Genomic DNA, 16,913 nt, shown 5'->3' with positions numbered 1-16,913 from the left:
GAGCGGGTTAAGGTGAGTGGGTGATGGTGTACGAGGGAATGAGTGAATGAGAGTGGGTGAGTGAGTTTCGAGGTGGGTCAGTGTGTGTGTTAAACACAGTGAGCATAGATCAGTTACCAGACTCACATAATGAAACAGCGGAGTCCCCAGCAGCAGGATAGGTAAGCCACACAAAATTGCTTAGACATGGGCGGGACTGGAAGATCATGTAGGCAGCCAATGGCAGTAAAGCACACAATGCCCGGGGGAGGGGGGGGGGGGGGGGGGGGGGGGGGGTGCTGAATTCCTGCACTTTGTTTATTGCTGTTTTTTAAATTATCAATTTATTGTTTTGACATTGTTTTTGTTCAGTGGGCAGCACGGCGGTGCGGTGGTTAGCATTTCTGTCTCACGGCGCTGAGGTCCCAAGTTCAATCCCGACTCTGGGTCACTGTCCATGTGGAGTTTGCACATTCTCCCCGTGTTTTGCGTGGGTTTCGCCCAACAACCCAAAAGATGTGCAGGGTAGGTAGATTGGCCACGCTAAATTGCCCCTTAATTGGAAAAAATGAATTGGGTACTCTAAATTTATAGAAAAAAAAAGTTTTGTTCAGCGCATTGTCACTTTCCATATGTAAGCTTCTTTTGAAAAATCATGTTTAATGTTGTGTCATACCTTATCTTCCAGAAATTGCTCTTTGTCCAGCCCCTCCATTGGGTTTGGGAAGGATTGAAAAGTTGGACAAACCTGGTTTAATTGAACCGTGTTTTATTATGTGAGTCTGGTAACTGATCTATGCTCACTGTGTTTCATGCAATAAACCTGTTTGCGAACTCAGGACAAAGTAAACAGACAGTAAATCGAAGCTGAGCTGTGAGCACGAGTGCAGACATTTTCTGATTGGAGAAATATTTTATAACAATTGTAAATAAACCTGTTTCACACTTGGGAATGCACAAGAGGTCAGAATTAGAGGAGTGCAGACATCTAAGAGGGTGTGGGATCAGCGGGGATTACACAGATAGGGAGGGGACAAGGACATGAAGGGATTTGAAAACAAGGATGAGAATTTAAAAATCTGGGCAATACTTCATTGAAAGTCGGTGTAGGTCAGAGGACACAGGGATAATAAGGTAACAGGATCTGCTGTGAATTAAGACATAGGTAGCAGAGTTTTGGATGACCTAAAGTTTACTCTCATAGAATGAGGGAGAATAGGCCACATTTATAACCCTCCTTAAGAAATTTCTCCTTGAGCGGCTGCTTTCCAACCACCCAATGATCCATTGTTATTTCATTGAATAATCTTTTAGTTACCACACAACTTTCCTGCATTCATTTTCACACTCTGAATGACTCACCGTCCAGTAACAGTTCCAGTTATGTTCATTTGGTCAAGTGGAAGGTAAACAGACGATGTGTTGAGCAAAACTTCAAATCGGGATAACACTGCAAATGGAAATCAGCAAACAGCAAATTGAACTCAATTGGCGCAGGAATCTGACGGGTCTGATAAAACAGCAACTGGCCTTCTCCGAGGTGGATGTAAAGCAGAACAAATATCTAGAAGGTACAGGGCAGTTCACCCCAGAACCATGGCCCATATTTACCCCTCAATCAACGTCACGAGGATAAATTAACTGGCTATACACCTCATTGCAATCTGTGGAAACTTACTGTGCTACAACACTTCCTACATACCAACAGGGGAATTCTCTATCCCAGGGTGCAGTGGACGCCAGAACACTAAACAGATTTAAGGAGGAGAGAGACAAGGGCCGGGATTCTTCCCTACCCGGCAGGGCGGGGGGCTCCCGGCGTGATGGAGTTGCGTGAACCACTCTGGCATCGGGCCACTCCATAGGTGCGGAAGTCTCCGAACCTTTAGGAACCAAGCCCTAACATTGAGGGGCTAGGCCCGCGCCGGAGTGGTTGGCGCCCCGCCGGTTGGCGGGAATGGCCTTTGGCGCCACGCCAGCCGGGGCCGAAGGGACTTCGCCGGGCGGCGGAAGTCTGCGCATGCGCCGGAGTGTCAGCGGCTGCTGACGTCATCCTCGCGCATGTGCAGGGGAGGGGGTCACTTCCGCCTCCGCCATGGTGAAGACTATGGCAAAGGTGGAAGGAAAAGAGTGCCCCCACGGCACAGGGCCGCCTGCCCATCGGTGGGCCACGATCGCGGGCCAGGCCACCCTGGGGGCACCCCCAGGGGCCAAATCGCCCCCCCCCCCCCCCCCCCCCCCCCCCCCCCGGGGCCAGGGCCCCGGAGCCCGCTCGCGCCGCCTGGTCCCACCGGTAAGGTAGGTGGTTTGATCCACGGCGGCGGGATAGGCATGACAGCGACGTGACTTCGGCCCATTGCGGGCCGGAGAATCGCCGGGGGGGGGGAGGCCGCCGACCGGCCCGGCGCGATTCCCGCCCCCGCCGAATCTCTGGTGCCGAAGGCTTTGGGACACGGCGGGGGTGGGATTGACGCCAGACCCCGCCGATTCTCTGACCCAGCGGGGGGTCGGATAATCCCGCCCAAGTTTTTAATTAGTAATGAGATGAAGGGTTATGGGGAGCGGGCAGGAAGGTGGAATTGAGTCCGAGATGAGATCAGCCATGAGCCCATTGAATGGCGGAGCGAGTTCGAGGCGCTGACTTGCCGACTCCTGCTCCTAGTTTCTATGTAAACTCCGTCATGCCTGGAACCATTCTGGGAAATCGCCTGCCCAGAGAGTCATGGAAATGTGGAGCTTGCTACCACATGGAGTCGGAGATGCAAACAGCATCAATGCTTTCAGTGAGAAGTGAGATACCGACAGAAGGAATGTAGGTGTCACTGCCAAGGCCAGAATTTATATTGCCCATCCCTAATTGCCCTGGGGAAGGTGGTGATGAGTCACCTTCATCATCTGCTGCAGTCCATGTGATGTAGATACACCCACAGTGCTGTTAGGGAGGGAGTTTCAGGATTTCAAACCAATGACAGTGAAGGAACGGCAATATGGGTGGCACGGTGGCACAGTGGTTAGCACTGCTGCCTCATAGCTCCAGGGACCCGGGTTCAATTCTGTGTGAAGTATACACTTTCTCCCCATGTCTGTGTGGGTTTTCTCCGGGTGCTCCAGTTTCCTCCCTTAATCCAAAGATGTGCAATTTAGATGGATTGGCCGTGCTAAATTGCCCCTTAGGGTCCAAAATAGATCTGTAGGTTAGATGAAGGGGTCATTGGAACAGGTTTGGGGACTAAACTTGGATGGAGTTCTCTGTCAGAGAGTCGGTGCAGACTCGAAGGGCTGAATGGCCTCCTTCTGCACTGTATGTTCTATGTTCACCAGCGACCCTGACGAGCCACGCTGCGCTGCTGCAGAATACACCGCAGAGAGGGAGGAAAATCCCGCCTTTCAACTTACTCACCATACTCGGCAGCAGTGAAAGTCCTTTCCTTCAGTACACCCTGCAATAGAATAACAAAGCTATAGATGGGATTTCTCAGAAGAACCTTCTTGTGTAATGCCAGATGCCCTCGCTCATCACCCACTTACTAAATAATGGTTTATCCACTGTTAACAAAGGGCTACCAGCCCTTCAGGACTAAGTGAGACACTTTGGAATCTGCACCGAGGAGTAAAATAATCACAGAAACATTTAAAAAGTAGTCTTTTTTAAACACTTTGGTTTGTTAGTTATAAAACCGGGTTAAAGTCTGACAGGTTTGTTGCGAACAACTAGATTTCGGGGCACAGCTCCTTCCTCAGGTGAATGAAGAGGTGGGTTCCAGAAACATATATATATAGACAAAGTCAATGATGCAAGACGACACTTTGAATGCGAGTCTTTGCAGGTAATTAAGTCTTTACAGGTCTAGATGGAGCAACTCGAGAGAGGGTCTTTAGATTTCAGTCCCTTTGCAAGAAAACCTTCCTTTGCAATCTATAGATTGCAGTCCCTTTGAGATAATTGGATAGGTACATGGATTACGGTAGAATGATGGGGTGTAGATTAATTTGTTCTTAATCTTGGACAAAAGTTCGGCACAACATCGTGGGCCGAAAGGCCTGCTCTGTGCCGTATTTTTCTATGCTTTTCTATGTTCTAAGACCTTCCCTTATAATCCCCCTCTCTAGTTGCTCTGTCTGGACCTGTAAAGACTCAATTTGCTGCAAAGACTCGCATTCAAAGTATCGTCTTGCATCATTGACTTTGTCTATGTATATGTTTCTGGAACCTACCTCTTCATTCACCTGCAGAAAGTGTTGCGCTCTGAAAGCTAGTGATTCGGAACAAACCTGTTGGACTTTAACCTGGTGCTGTAAGACTTCTTACTGTGCTCGCCCCAGTCCAACGCCGGCATCTCCACATCTTAGTTATAAAACACTGGAGACTGGGGCTAAAGGCTGTTTGACTGGGCTTGATCAGTTAGGATTCGGAGGTATTATTCAGGGTTTTGCCAATGGGCCTTTTGCCACATGGACACGGTACGTACAGGTTAAAGCTGGTAAAACCACCTTCCTGGACCGAATTCTTGGGATGTGACCATCACCGGCAAGCTTTCCCATTCCTAATTGCAGTTAAGAAGGTGGTGGTGAGCTGCTTTCTTCAACCGCTGCAGTCCATGTGGTGTAGGTGCACCCACTGTGCTGTTAGAGAGGGAGTACCAAGGTATCGACCCATCAGTGTTAGCTGGAGGGGAGAGCAGTGCTGGTAGAATAATACGGTGGTCACCCACATAGAGAGATTGCAGAAACCCAATTAAGTTTGTCTGTGTAAACCCATGTCATGGATATAAAGTTAGATACAAAATAGGAACATACATAGAAAATACAAGCAGGAGGAGGCCATTTGTCCCTTCGAGCCTGCTCTGTCATTCATTATGGTCATGGTTGATCATCAAGTTCAATACCTTGATCCCGCCTTCCCCCATATCCCTTGTCCCTTCAGCTCCAAGAGCTATAATTAATTCCTTCTTGAAATTACACATTTTGGCCTCAACTACTTTCTATGGTAGTGAATTCCACAGACTCATCACTCTCTGGGTGAAGAAATGTCTCCTCACCTCAGTCCTAAAAGGTTGCCCCCTTATCCTCAAAGTATGACCCCTAGTTCTGGACTCGCCCACCATCAGGAACATTCTTTCTGAATCTACCTTGGTCTAACTCTGTTCGAATTTTGTAAGTTTCTATGAGATCCCCTCTCACTCTGCAAAACACAATGAATATAATCCTCACCGATTTAGTTTCTCCTCATATGACAGTCCTGCCATCCCAGGAATCAGCCTGGTAAACCTTTGCTGCGCTCCCTCCACAGCAAGAACATCCTTCCTCAGATAACTACACCAAAACTGCACACATTACTCTAGGTGTGGCCTCACCAATGCCCTATACAAGATTCTAGCCGTTCTTTTCTAGATGGGGAACAAATCCGCGACAACTTGGAGTGCAGCACAACCGCTTCACGCTTGAATGAGCGTCAAGCGGCTCGAGATGTGAATTTCACCCCTCACCAGGGAGGAGGTCCTGCCTCCGAGAGCTGCCAGCTGATCTGACTAGCCGCCAGCTCCTGCAGTGACAAGTTTTGAAATGGACAGAAGAGGAACTTCAAGAAGATGCTTGAGCCAAAGTCCCGGGTTCAGAGTGCAAGAAGTCCCAGGGTAGGGAAGGCCTGTGACATTGCAAGGGGGGCAATTGAGGCGTTGAGGGAAAGGGAGCGGGGGTGGTTAAAGGGGGTCTAGAAGCCACTAGACCTTAAGTGGGAGCAAAGTCAAAATTCGCCCCACGCCAGGTCAATCCGCCCGACCACCTAAAAACTGAAGCTGGGTGGGACATGGCGCTTAAGTGCCCATTTAAGGCCCTCAAATGTGGAAAGGGCGGTGGTCTCATCTGAGACATTACCGGCCTCCGTGTAAAATCGCTCCGAGGTCAAGATGGAGAGGAACACAGAGACAATCCTGTTCCTTCAATTTCACACTCCTCCTCCTCCCCCCCCCCCCCCCCCCCCCCCCCCCCCCCCCGCACCCACCCCAGCCTAAAAACTGGGGCAGGCAGCGTGAAATTCAGGCCCATGAAGGGGTTCAATGGGGTGATGTGAAGAAGGTGTTCCTACTCGTGGGAAGAGGCCATAAATATAAAATAGTCACAAATAAATCCAACAGGCAATTCAGGAGAAACTTTTTCACCCAGCGAAAGGTCAGAATATAAAACTCAGCACCACAGGAAGTTCTTGAGGTGAATATCAAAGGTGCGCTTAAAGGGAAGTGGTATAAATACATGGGTGAGAAAGGAGTAGAAGGATAGAGTTTGATGAAGAGGGGTGGAAGGATGTTGGTGTGAAGTACAAACACCAGCAGGCAACAGTTGGGCCGAATGGCCTATTTCTGCACTATACATTCTAAATGACTGAGTTAGAACAAAGAACAAAGAAAGGTACAGCACAGGAACAGGCCCTTCGGCCCTCCAAGCCCGTGCCGACCATGCTGCCCGACTAAATTACAATCTTCTACACTTCCTGGGTCCGTATCCCTCTATTCCCATCCTATTCATGTATTTGTCAAGATGCCCCTTAAATGTCTCTATCGTCCCTGCTTCCACCACCTCCTCCAGCAGTGAGTTCCAGGCACCCGCTACCCTCTGTGTAAAAAACTTGCCTCGTACATCTACTCTAAACCTTGCCCCTCGCACCTTAAACCTATGCCCCCTAGTAACTGACCCCTCTACCCTGGGGAAAAGCCTTTGACTATCCACTCTGTCTATGCCCCTCATAATTTTGTAGGCCTCTATCAGGACGCCCCTCAGCCTCCGTCGTTCCAGTGAGAACAAACCGAGTTTATTCAACCGCTCCTCATAGCTAATGCCCTCCATACCAGGCAACATCCTGGTAAATCTCTTCTGCATCCTCTCTAAAGCCTCCACATCCTTCTGGGAGTGTGGCGACCAGAATTGAACGCTATACTCCAAGTGTGGCCTAACTAAGGTTCTATACAGCCGCAACATGACTTGCCAATTCTGATACTCAATGCCCCGGCCAATGAAGGCAAGCATGCCGTATGCCTTCTTGACTACCTTCTCCACCTGTGTTGCCCCTTTCAGTGATCTGTACACCTGTTTCAATACTCTTTAGGGTTCTACCATTCACTGTATATTCCCAAGCTGCATTAGACCTTCCAAAATGCATTACCTCACATTTGTCCGGATTAAACTCCATCTGCCATCTCTCGGCCCAAGTCTCCAAATAATCTAAATCCTGCTGTATCCTCTGACAGTCCTCATCGCTATCCGCAATTCCACCAACCTTTGTGTCGTCTGCAAACTTACTAATCAGACCAGTTACATTTTCCTCCAAATCATTTATATATGCTATGAACAGCAAAGTTCCCAGAACTGATCCCTGCGGAATATCACTAGTCACAGCCTCCAATTAGAAGGACTACCTGCCTACTCTCTGCCTTCTATGACCTATGATGTGGAGATCCCAGCATTGGACTGGGGTGAGCACAGTAAGAAGTCTTACAACACCAGGTTAAACATGTACAACACAGGCTAACATACCTCGGCATTCACCTGAGGACGGAGCTGCGCTCCGAAAGCTCGTGTTTGAAACAAACCTGTTGGACTTTAACCTGGTGTTGTAAGACTTCTTACTGTTCTATGACCTAGCCAGTTCTGTATCCACCTTGCCAGCTCATCCCTGATCCTGTGTGACTTCACCTTTTGTACCAGTCTGCCATGAGGGACCTGTCAAAGGCCTTACTGAAGTCCATATAGACAACATCCACCGCCCTACCTGCATCAATCATCTTTGTGACCTCTTCGAAAAACTCTATCAAGTTAGTGAGACACGATCTCCCCTTCACAAACCGTGCTGCCTCTTGCTAGTACGTCCATTTGCTTCCAAATGGGAGTAGATCCTGTCTCGAAGAATTCTCTCCAGTAATTTCCCTACCACTGACGTTTGGCTCACCGGCCTCTGGTTCCCTGGATTATCCTTGCTCCCCTTCTTAAACAAAGGGTTTTTGCCTTTGTCACTGAAGAGTCTTATCAAACTGCGCAGTAGGATTGACTGTACTCACATTCGATGTAACCTGTATGTACCAGTTTCCCAGTAGCGAGTTAGGAGACAGGTGAAATTCCTTGGAAACGACACCTAATGTGGTCTCCAAATCTGTCCACTGTTGGATCACGGACCTGCGCGGGCTCTGTTGGAATAAAACATAAATTTTTTTCAGCGTAATTACTGTTCAGCTCTCTAGCCATCTGGGATGGCCACTGACAAAGTAAACATGGATACTTGCAAAGACTCAAGGGAAATATGGCCAATACAGGATTCAGGCAAACCCAGAGCCTAAATGTATATTTTCTGGTAGCCATGATGTGGAGATGCCGGCGTTGGACTGGGGTGAGCACAGTAAGAAATCTTACAACACCGGGTTAAAGTCCAACATGTTTGTTTCAAACACTAGCTTTCAGAGCACTGCTCCTTCCTCAGGAGCCAATCCTCGTTGGAGCTGTGAGCGGCATGGCATGGAAGCACAGTGGTTAGCATTGTTGCTTCACAGCTCTAGGGTACCAGGTTCGATTCCCGGCTTGGGTCACTGTCTGTGCGGAGTCTGCACCTTCACCCCGTGTGTGCGTGGGTTTCCTCCAGGTGCTCCGGTTTCCTCCCACAGTCCAAAGATGTGCAGGTTAGGTGGATTGGCCAGGCTAAATTGCCCTTGGTGTCCAAGGGGGTTGGATGGGGTTGCGGGTATGGGGCGGAGTTGTGGGCTTAGATGGGGTACTCTTTCCAGGGGCTTGTGCAGGCTTGATGTGCCAAGTGGCCTCCTTCTGCACTGTAAATTTTATGTTCTGTAAAGCAATTGTGATAACCACTAGGCTACGGCGCTGATCTCAATATAACATGAGCTACTTTTGAGTGACTGACAAAGAAGGATAGTGTTATAACCCTCACCAGAACCACGGCATCACCATCATTGATCTCTCTGTGGGAGGCGCGGAGTACGAGCTTCCTAGATAGTGGGGGAAGGCCAACCTCATGTGGCTCATTGTGAACTAAGAGAAAAGAAGCCAGCCCAAAGCAAGGCCTGGTGTGTTTATTTCTCCCAGCAAGGACTGGACTGAGAGCGAGTTGCTGCCTTGAGCAGTACTTTGTAAAGAGTTAAATAAACCTCTGTTTGTTTACTGCCGGCTTCAAGTTACCAAAGATAGATTTGCATTTATATAGCACCTGACATGACCATCGGACATCTCGAGGTTCTTTACAGCCCTCTGAAATGGCACAGATTACTTGGAAGTGTCGGCCTCAAGGCGGCCATTTTCAATGTGGCAGCTGCTGACAAACAGCTCTGAGGTAGAATCAGGTCTCGTTTTGTGGTGGAGAGTTAGATGCCGGCCAAGCTGCTGAGGTAACTCCCTTTCTCTTTTCAGGGATGTTTAACGCACTCCTGAGCCACGGGATTAGGCAAAGGATCTCACCTGAATGACTCGGCATGTTGTCTGACACACAGAGTAAACAAACCCTGGCCAACAAATAGGTTTCAGCTTAGGTTTCTGAAGGTGTCCCTGAATAGGCAACAATTGAGACAAAGAGGCCCATTCAATTCCGAGCATTGTGAGGGTGCGGGATATACAACACCCTGCTCGTTAACCGTCTCAGGTGGCAAATCCCCCAAAAGCACAGCATCTCAATTCTCAATTTAATTTCAGTCAAAGCACCCGCGTAATATCCCACTGGAGCGAAGGGTCAGGAAATCTCTCCCTTTATTTTCAGAAAACAGTCCGTTTCTGAACCTTGTTGGATTTCCGCAGCAGATTGCTAGTGTTTGAGGAGTTGTGTGGTATATAGTAATAATAATCTTTTTTGTCACAAGTAGGCTTACATTAACACCGCAATGAAGTTACTGTGAAAAGCCCCTAGTCGCCACATTCGGGCGTCTGTTCAGGTACACAGAAGGAGAATTCAGAATGTCCAAATTACCTAACAGCACGTCTTTCAGTGCTGGTGGGAGGAAACTGGAGCACCCAGAGGAAACCCACGTAGACACGGGGAGAACATGCAGATTCCCCTCGGACAGTGACCCAAGCCGGGAATCGAACCTGGGGCCCTGGCCCTGTGAAGCTACAGTGTTAACCACAGTGCTACTGTGCTGCCCACTAAAGTGATAAAGATTTGACCTTGGGTACTATTGCTGGATTTTTATAGATAAAAGTATTTAAGGGAGTGGTTGCAAACAAGGTAGTTCATTGCGTGAAGCAAATGGGTCGCTCGGGGGATATTTTGTAAGACTGCTTTTATTGTGTAACATTAATCCTATGTGCTTTAGATTTTTCTTCTTATTAATAAATCTTTTGATATTTAAAATCCTGAAGGTGCTCTATGCTTCTGGTGTCGATGGTAGCCATGATGTAGCAGGGGGATGGGAACCAGATTAGGAAGTTAGAGGTCTGTAAAGAGGCAGCAATTTAAGCCAGTAAGGTACTAGATAATAAACTCAATGTGAATAAGGGGAAGAGTAGACAGGGAAGAGATGGTGATCGCAAAGGGACAGGTGGTCTGAGGTGCATTTGTTTTAATGCGAGAAGTGTAGCAGGTAAGGCAGATGAATTTAGGGCTTGGATTAGTACCTGGGAATATGATGTTATTGGTATTACTGAGACTTGGTTGAGGAAAGGGCAAGACTAGCAACTAAATATTCCAGGATATAGATGCTTCAGGAGGGATAGAGAGGGAGGTAAAAGGGGTGGAGGAATTACATTACTGGTCAGAGATTATATCACAGCTGTGATTAAGGAGGGTACGATGGAGGATTCGAGCACTGAGGCAAATGGGTAGAGCTAAGAAATAGGAAGGGTGCAGTAACATTGTTGGGAATTTACTACAGGCCTCCCTAACGCGAGCGTGAAGTAGAGGTACAAATATGTAGACAGATTATCGAAAAATGTCGGAGCAATAGGGTGGTTGTGATGGGAGATTTTAACTTCCTCAACATTGAATGGGATTCATGTAGTGTTGGAGGCGTAGATGGAGCAGAATTTGTAAGGAGCATCCAGGAGAGTTTTTTAGAGCAGTATGTACAGGGCCGGCCCAAGGTACCGGCAACTCGGGCAGTCGCCCGGGGCGCCATGTGCTAGGGGGCGCCAAAGACTCGGGTCCCGCGCATGCGCAGTTGGGCCGGTGCCAACCAGCGCATGCGCGGTGGCCGCCCTCCCCCAGGGCGGCCCCCCCCTCCGTCCGCCCCTGCCCGCCCCTCGGCCCCGCCCGCCGCCTCGGCCCGACCCGCCCCACCCCGCCGCCTCGGCCCGACCCGCCCCACCCCGCCGCCTCGGCCCGACCCGCCCCCCCGCCCCCCGCCCCTCGGCCCCCCCCCCCCCCCCGCCCCCCGGCCCCACCCCCCCCCCCGGCCCCCCCCCTAGTCCCACCCCCCCCCCGGCTCCAGCCCCCCCCCCCCGAAGGGCGCTGAAGTTCAGCTTGTCCGGGGCGCCAGCAACCCTAGGGCCGGCGCTGAGTATGTAAATAGTCCAACTCGGGAAGGGGCCATATTGGACCTGGTATTGGGGAATGATCCCAGCCAGGTGGTTGAAGTTTCAGTCAGCGATTACTTTGGGAATAGCGATCATAATTCCGTAAGTTTTAGAATACTCATGGACAAATAGGAGAGTGGTCCTAAAGGAAGAGTGCTGAATTGGGGAAAGGCCAACTATAACAAAATTCAGCAGGAGCTAGGGAATGTGGATTGGAAGCAGCTGTTTAAAGGTAAATCCACATTTGAAATGTGGGAGTCTTTTAAGGAAAGGTTGATGAGAGTGCAGGACAGACAGTTCCCTGTGAAAATGAGAGATAGAAATGGCAAGATTAGGGAACCATGGATGACGGATGGAATTGTGAGACTAGCTAAAATGAAAAAGAAAGCATACAGAAGATCGAGGCGACTTAAAACTGATGAAGCTTTGGAGGAATATCGGGAAAGTAGGACAAATCTCAAACGCGCAATAAAGAGGGTTAAAAGGGGTCATGAAATATCTTTGGCTAACAGGGTTAAGGAAAATCCCAAAGCCTTTTATTCGTATATAAGGAGCAAGAGGGTAACTAGAGAAAGGATTGGCCCACTCAAAGGCAAAGGTGGGAATTTATGCATAGAGTCAGAGGAAATGGGTGAGATTCTTAATGAGTACTTTGCATCGGTATTCACCAAGGAGAGGGACATGACGGATGTTGAGGCTAGGGATGGATGTTTAAATACTCTCGGTCAAGTCGGCATAAGGAAGGGGGATGTTTTGGGTATTCTAAAAGGCATTAAGGTGGACAAGTCCCCAGGTCCGGATGGGATCTAACCCAGGTTGCTGAGGGAAGCGAGGGACGAAATAACTGGGGCCTTAACAGATATCTTTGCAGCATCCTTGAGCACGGGTGAGGTCCCGGAGGACTGGAGAATTGCTAATGTTGTCCTTTTGTTTAAGAAGGGTAGCAGGGATAATCCAGGGAATTATAGACCTGTGAGCTTGACGTCAGTGGTAGGTAAACTGTTGGAGAAGATGCTGAGGGATAGGATCTATTCACATTTGGAAGAAAATAGACTTATCAGTGATAGGCAGCATTGTTTTGTGCAGGGAAGGTCATGTCTTACAAACCTAATAGAATTCTTTGAGGAAGTGACAGTTAATTGATGAGGGAAGGGCTGCAGATGTCATACACATGGACTTCAGTAAGGCGTTTGATAAAGTTTCCCATGGCAGGTTGATGGAAAAAGTGAAGTCGTATGGGGTTCAGGGTGTACTAGCTAGATGGATAAAGAACTGGCTGGGCAACAGGAGACAGAGAATAGTGGTGGAAGGGAGTGTCTCAAAATGGAGAAAGGTGACTAGTGGTGTTCCACAGGGATCCGTGCTCGGACCACTGTTGTTTGTGATATACATAAATGATCTGGACGAAGGTATATGTAGTCTTATTAGCAAGTTTGTAGATGATACTAAGATTGGTGGAGTTGCAGATAGCGAGGAGGACTGTCAGAGAATACAGCAAAATATAGATGGATTGTAGAGTTGGGCAGAGGAATGGCAGATGGAGTTCAATCCAGGCAAATGCGAGGTGATGCATTTTGGAAGATCTATTTCATGAGTGGACTATACGGTCAATGGAAGAGTCCTGGGGAAAATTGATGTACAGAGAGATCTGGCAGTTCAAGTCCATCATACCCTGAAGGTGGCAATGCAGGTCGATAGAGTGGTCAAGAAGGCATACAGCATGCTTGCCTTCTGTACGGCAGCACAGTAGCATGGTGGTTAGCATAAATGCTTCACAGCTCCAGGGTCCCAGGTTCGATTCCCGGCTGGGTCACTGTCTGTGCGGAGTCTGCACGTCCTCCCCGTGTGTGCGTGGGTTTCCTCCGGGTGCTCCGGTTTCCTCCCACAGTCCAAAGATGTGCGGGTTAGGTGGATTGGCCATGCTAAATTGCCCGTGGTGTCCTAAAAAAAGTAAGGTTAAGGGGGGGGGGGGGTTGTTGGGTTACGGGTATAGGGTGGATACGTGGGTTTGAGTAGGGTGATCATTGCTCGGCACAACATCGAGGGCCGAAGGGCCTGTTCTGTGCTGTACTGTTCTATGTTCTATGTTCATTGGACGGGGTATTGAATACAAGAGTTGGCAGGTCATGTTACAGTTGTATAGGACTTTGGTTAGGCCACATTTGGAATACTGCGTGCAGTTCTGGTCGCCACATTACCAGAAGGATGCGGATGCTTTAGAGAGGGTGCAGAGGAGGTTCACCAGGATGTTGCCTGGTATGGAGGGTGCTAGCTATGAAGAAAGGTTGAGTAAATTAGGATTGTTTTCGTTGGAAAGACGGAGGTTGAGGGGGGACCTGATTGAGGTCTACAAAATTATGAGAGGTATGGACAGGGTGGATAGCAACAAGCTTTTTCGAAGAGTGGCAGTGTCAATTACAAGGGGTCAAAATTTAAAGGTGAGAGGGGGAAAGTTTAAGGGAGATGTGCGTGTAAAGTTTTTTACACTGAGGGTAGTGGGTGCCTGGAACGCTTTGCCAACGGAGGTGGTAGAGGCTGGCATGATAGCATCATTTAAGATGCATCTAGACCAGGGGTGGGCAAACTACGGCCCTTATGCGGCCCACCAAGATCAAGTCATTAAAAAAAAAATTTTTAAATAATAATTTAGGGTTAATGGAGGGGGCTGTTGGGTTACTGGTATAGGGTGGATACGTTGACTTGAGTAGGGTGATCATTGCTCGGCACAACATGTGTTTCATGTGAAGTTTCTACTTTAAAATATTAATTAATAAAATTAATTGCTTTTTTTTCTTTAAACTGAGTTACTTTGTTTTTCAAATAAATGTGTTTCATGTAAAGTTTCTACTTTAAAATATTAATTAATAAAAATTAATTGCTTTTTTTTTCTTTAAAACCTTTTATTTTGGCTATTTTAAATATTAATTATTTTACTTAATATACTATGCGGCCCTTTAAAATTGTGAATTTCTGAATGTGGCCCTTGCACAGAAAAGTTTGCCCACCCCTGTTCTAGACAGATATATGAATGGGCGGGGAACAGAGGAAGTAGATCCTTGGAAAACAGACGACAGGTTTAGATAAAGGATCTGGATCGGCGCAGGCTGGGAGGGCCGAAGGGCCTGTTCCTGTGCCGTAATTTTCTTTGTTCTATGCCGGCGTTGGACTGGGGTGAGCACAGTAAGAAGTCTTACAACACCAGGTTAAGGTCCAACAGGTTTGTTTCAAACACTAGCTTTCACCTGAGGAAGGAGCAGTGCTCCGAAAGCTAGTGGTTTGAAACAAACCTGTTGGACTTTAACCTGGTGTTGTAAGACTTCTTACTGTGCTTCTGGGGTCAGTAGCTTTCCCTCCTCATTTTCAAAATGCTAAAAAAAGGTATGATCCGGAAGACAGATTTCCCTTTGCAATCTGGCTTGCTCAGCAAGTGGCATCTGTAGTGGTCGTAACAGAAGGTTAATTTATTACCTCTCAGTAGACTGTCTGACACCAGTCAGTTGGATTATAGCCAAGCTGAGTGAAAACACTATTAGTTCCTTATACCTGATTAAACCTGGCTGGCAAAATATCTATTGATCACAGTCATCCAACTTTCAAATTGATCCTCAGACTCAACAGCTTTTGGAGACAGGAAGTCATAGCTTTTCACTCCCCTTCTTGTGAAGACGTCCTTCCTAACGTTTCCCCCAAACAGCCAGGCTCCAGTCCATTCCTGTCCAGACAAGTTTATTTCGATTTTTCCCAATCCGACCCATTAACCGTCTCCGACACCTCAATTCGATCACTCCTAAATTGCCAATGCTCAAGCCTGTAACTGTCCTCATAGTTTAACTCTGTTCCCCCCAGTGGCATTCCGCTACTTTAGACAAAATCTGTTAAAATGTTTACAATATCAAACTATAATCAGGTTGAGTGTGTAGACTAATGTGATAAATTGCCCTTAGGGTCCAAATTGCCTTTAGTGTTACTGGGTTATGGGGTTATGGGGATAGGGTGGAGGTATGGGGTTGGGTAGGGTGCTCTTTCCAAGAGCCGGTGCAGACTCGATGGGCCGAATGGCCTCCTTCTGCACTGTAAATTCTATGAAGATAATGTCACTGACAGTCATAATCCAGGCAATGGCCAGGCAATCACCATCTCCTCCAACAAGAGGGAATCTAACCATCGTCCCTTGACATTTAACAGTATTACCACTGCTGCTTCCCCCACTGTCAACACCTTGGGATTTACTATTGACCAGAAACTGAACTGGGCCAGCCATATAAATACTGTGGAGAGAAGGTACAGACTGGGAATTATGAGGAGATGGGCAACTTGCTTCCTGACTCTCCAAAGCTTCTCCAGCTTCGACAAGGGGCATGTCAGGAGTGTGACAGAATACTGGATGAATGCAGCTCCAGCAACATTGGAGGAAGCTCAACACCATTCAGAAACAAAGCAGCCCTGCTTGACCAGCACTCCATCTGCCACCTTAAACATTTGCTCCCTCCAGCACCAACACACAGTGGCAGCCGTGTGTACCATCTACAAGATGCACTGCAGCAACTCATCAAGGCTCCTTCAACAGCACCTTTCAAGTTTGTGACTTCTAACATCTGAAGGGACAAAGGCAACACCATCACTTTCAACATCCCTTTCAAGCCATACACCACCTTGACTTGCAACGGCCAAAATGATCAAACTCTGTCAGAGCACTAAGTGGTTCACGATGGAGCCTCAGCACATCCTTCTCAAGGGCAATTAAGAATGTTGGCCGAGGCAGCAACGTTCACATCCCATGAACAATAAAGCTGTCGGCTCACAGTTACATTTCGGCAGGAATGAGGGAGCAAAGAAGACAAAATTGTAACACTCACACGAATAATGATGCTGATTTTCCCGAGGAATGGTTTGAGATCAGGGTAGATGCAGATGGCTCGGATTTTCACTGCCTGTCCTGGTTTGTACAGTGCCTTGTCCGTCTGGATCAAGGTGGAGACAGTTTCCGTAACTACCTCCACGTCAGTCGAGTTGTGAAACAGCAAACTCTCCTCGGCATATCCCCGTACCACCAGCTGATAGTGACTGGCTGACAGACCTTCCTAGAGGTTGAGAGAGAGAGAGACCAAAACCTTGAGATCACAATAATAATGATAATAATAATCGCTTATTGTCATGAGTAGGCTTCAATGAAGTTACTGTGAAAAGCCCCTCGTCGCCACATTCCGGCACCTGTTCGGAGAGGCCGGTACGGGAATTGAACTCGCGCTGCTGGCCTTGTTCTGCATTACAAGCCAGCTGTTTAGCCCACTGTGCTAAACCAGCCCCTTCAAATCGTTCTTAATCTAAACAATGGCCAGAAATACACATCAAGAAATTGACGCTGTGCCCTCATCCCTTCTGTCATTTAATCTCTCCTTTCAACCAATCACACGCCTTCCCCTTGGTTCTTGCCTCCC

General features: G+C 48.1%; 1 protein-coding gene across 1 annotated transcript in view; it reads right to left on the bottom strand.

Annotated features, from left to right (window-relative positions):
• The window catches only part of cd109 (CD109 molecule), a 141,673-nt gene that overhangs the window by 111,054 nt on the left and 13,706 nt on the right, over window positions 1-16,913 (bottom strand). The window contains exons 4-7 of the mRNA XM_038816851.1: window positions 16,332-16,556; window positions 8,028-8,153; window positions 3,380-3,419; window positions 1,342-1,429 (exon numbers count right to left, since the gene is read on the bottom strand). Coding sequence (XP_038672779.1) covers window positions 1,342-1,429; window positions 3,380-3,419; window positions 8,028-8,153; window positions 16,332-16,556 — 479 coding nt within the window. The remainder of the gene's footprint in view (window positions 1-1,341; window positions 1,430-3,379; window positions 3,420-8,027; window positions 8,154-16,331; window positions 16,557-16,913) is intronic.

This window comes from Scyliorhinus canicula, chromosome 1 (assembly GCF_902713615.1).
Source record: "Scyliorhinus canicula chromosome 1, sScyCan1.1, whole genome shotgun sequence".
NCBI lineage: Eukaryota > Metazoa > Chordata > Chondrichthyes > Carcharhiniformes > Scyliorhinidae > Scyliorhinus > Scyliorhinus canicula.
This window is presented reverse-complemented; position numbering and strand designations above follow the sequence as displayed.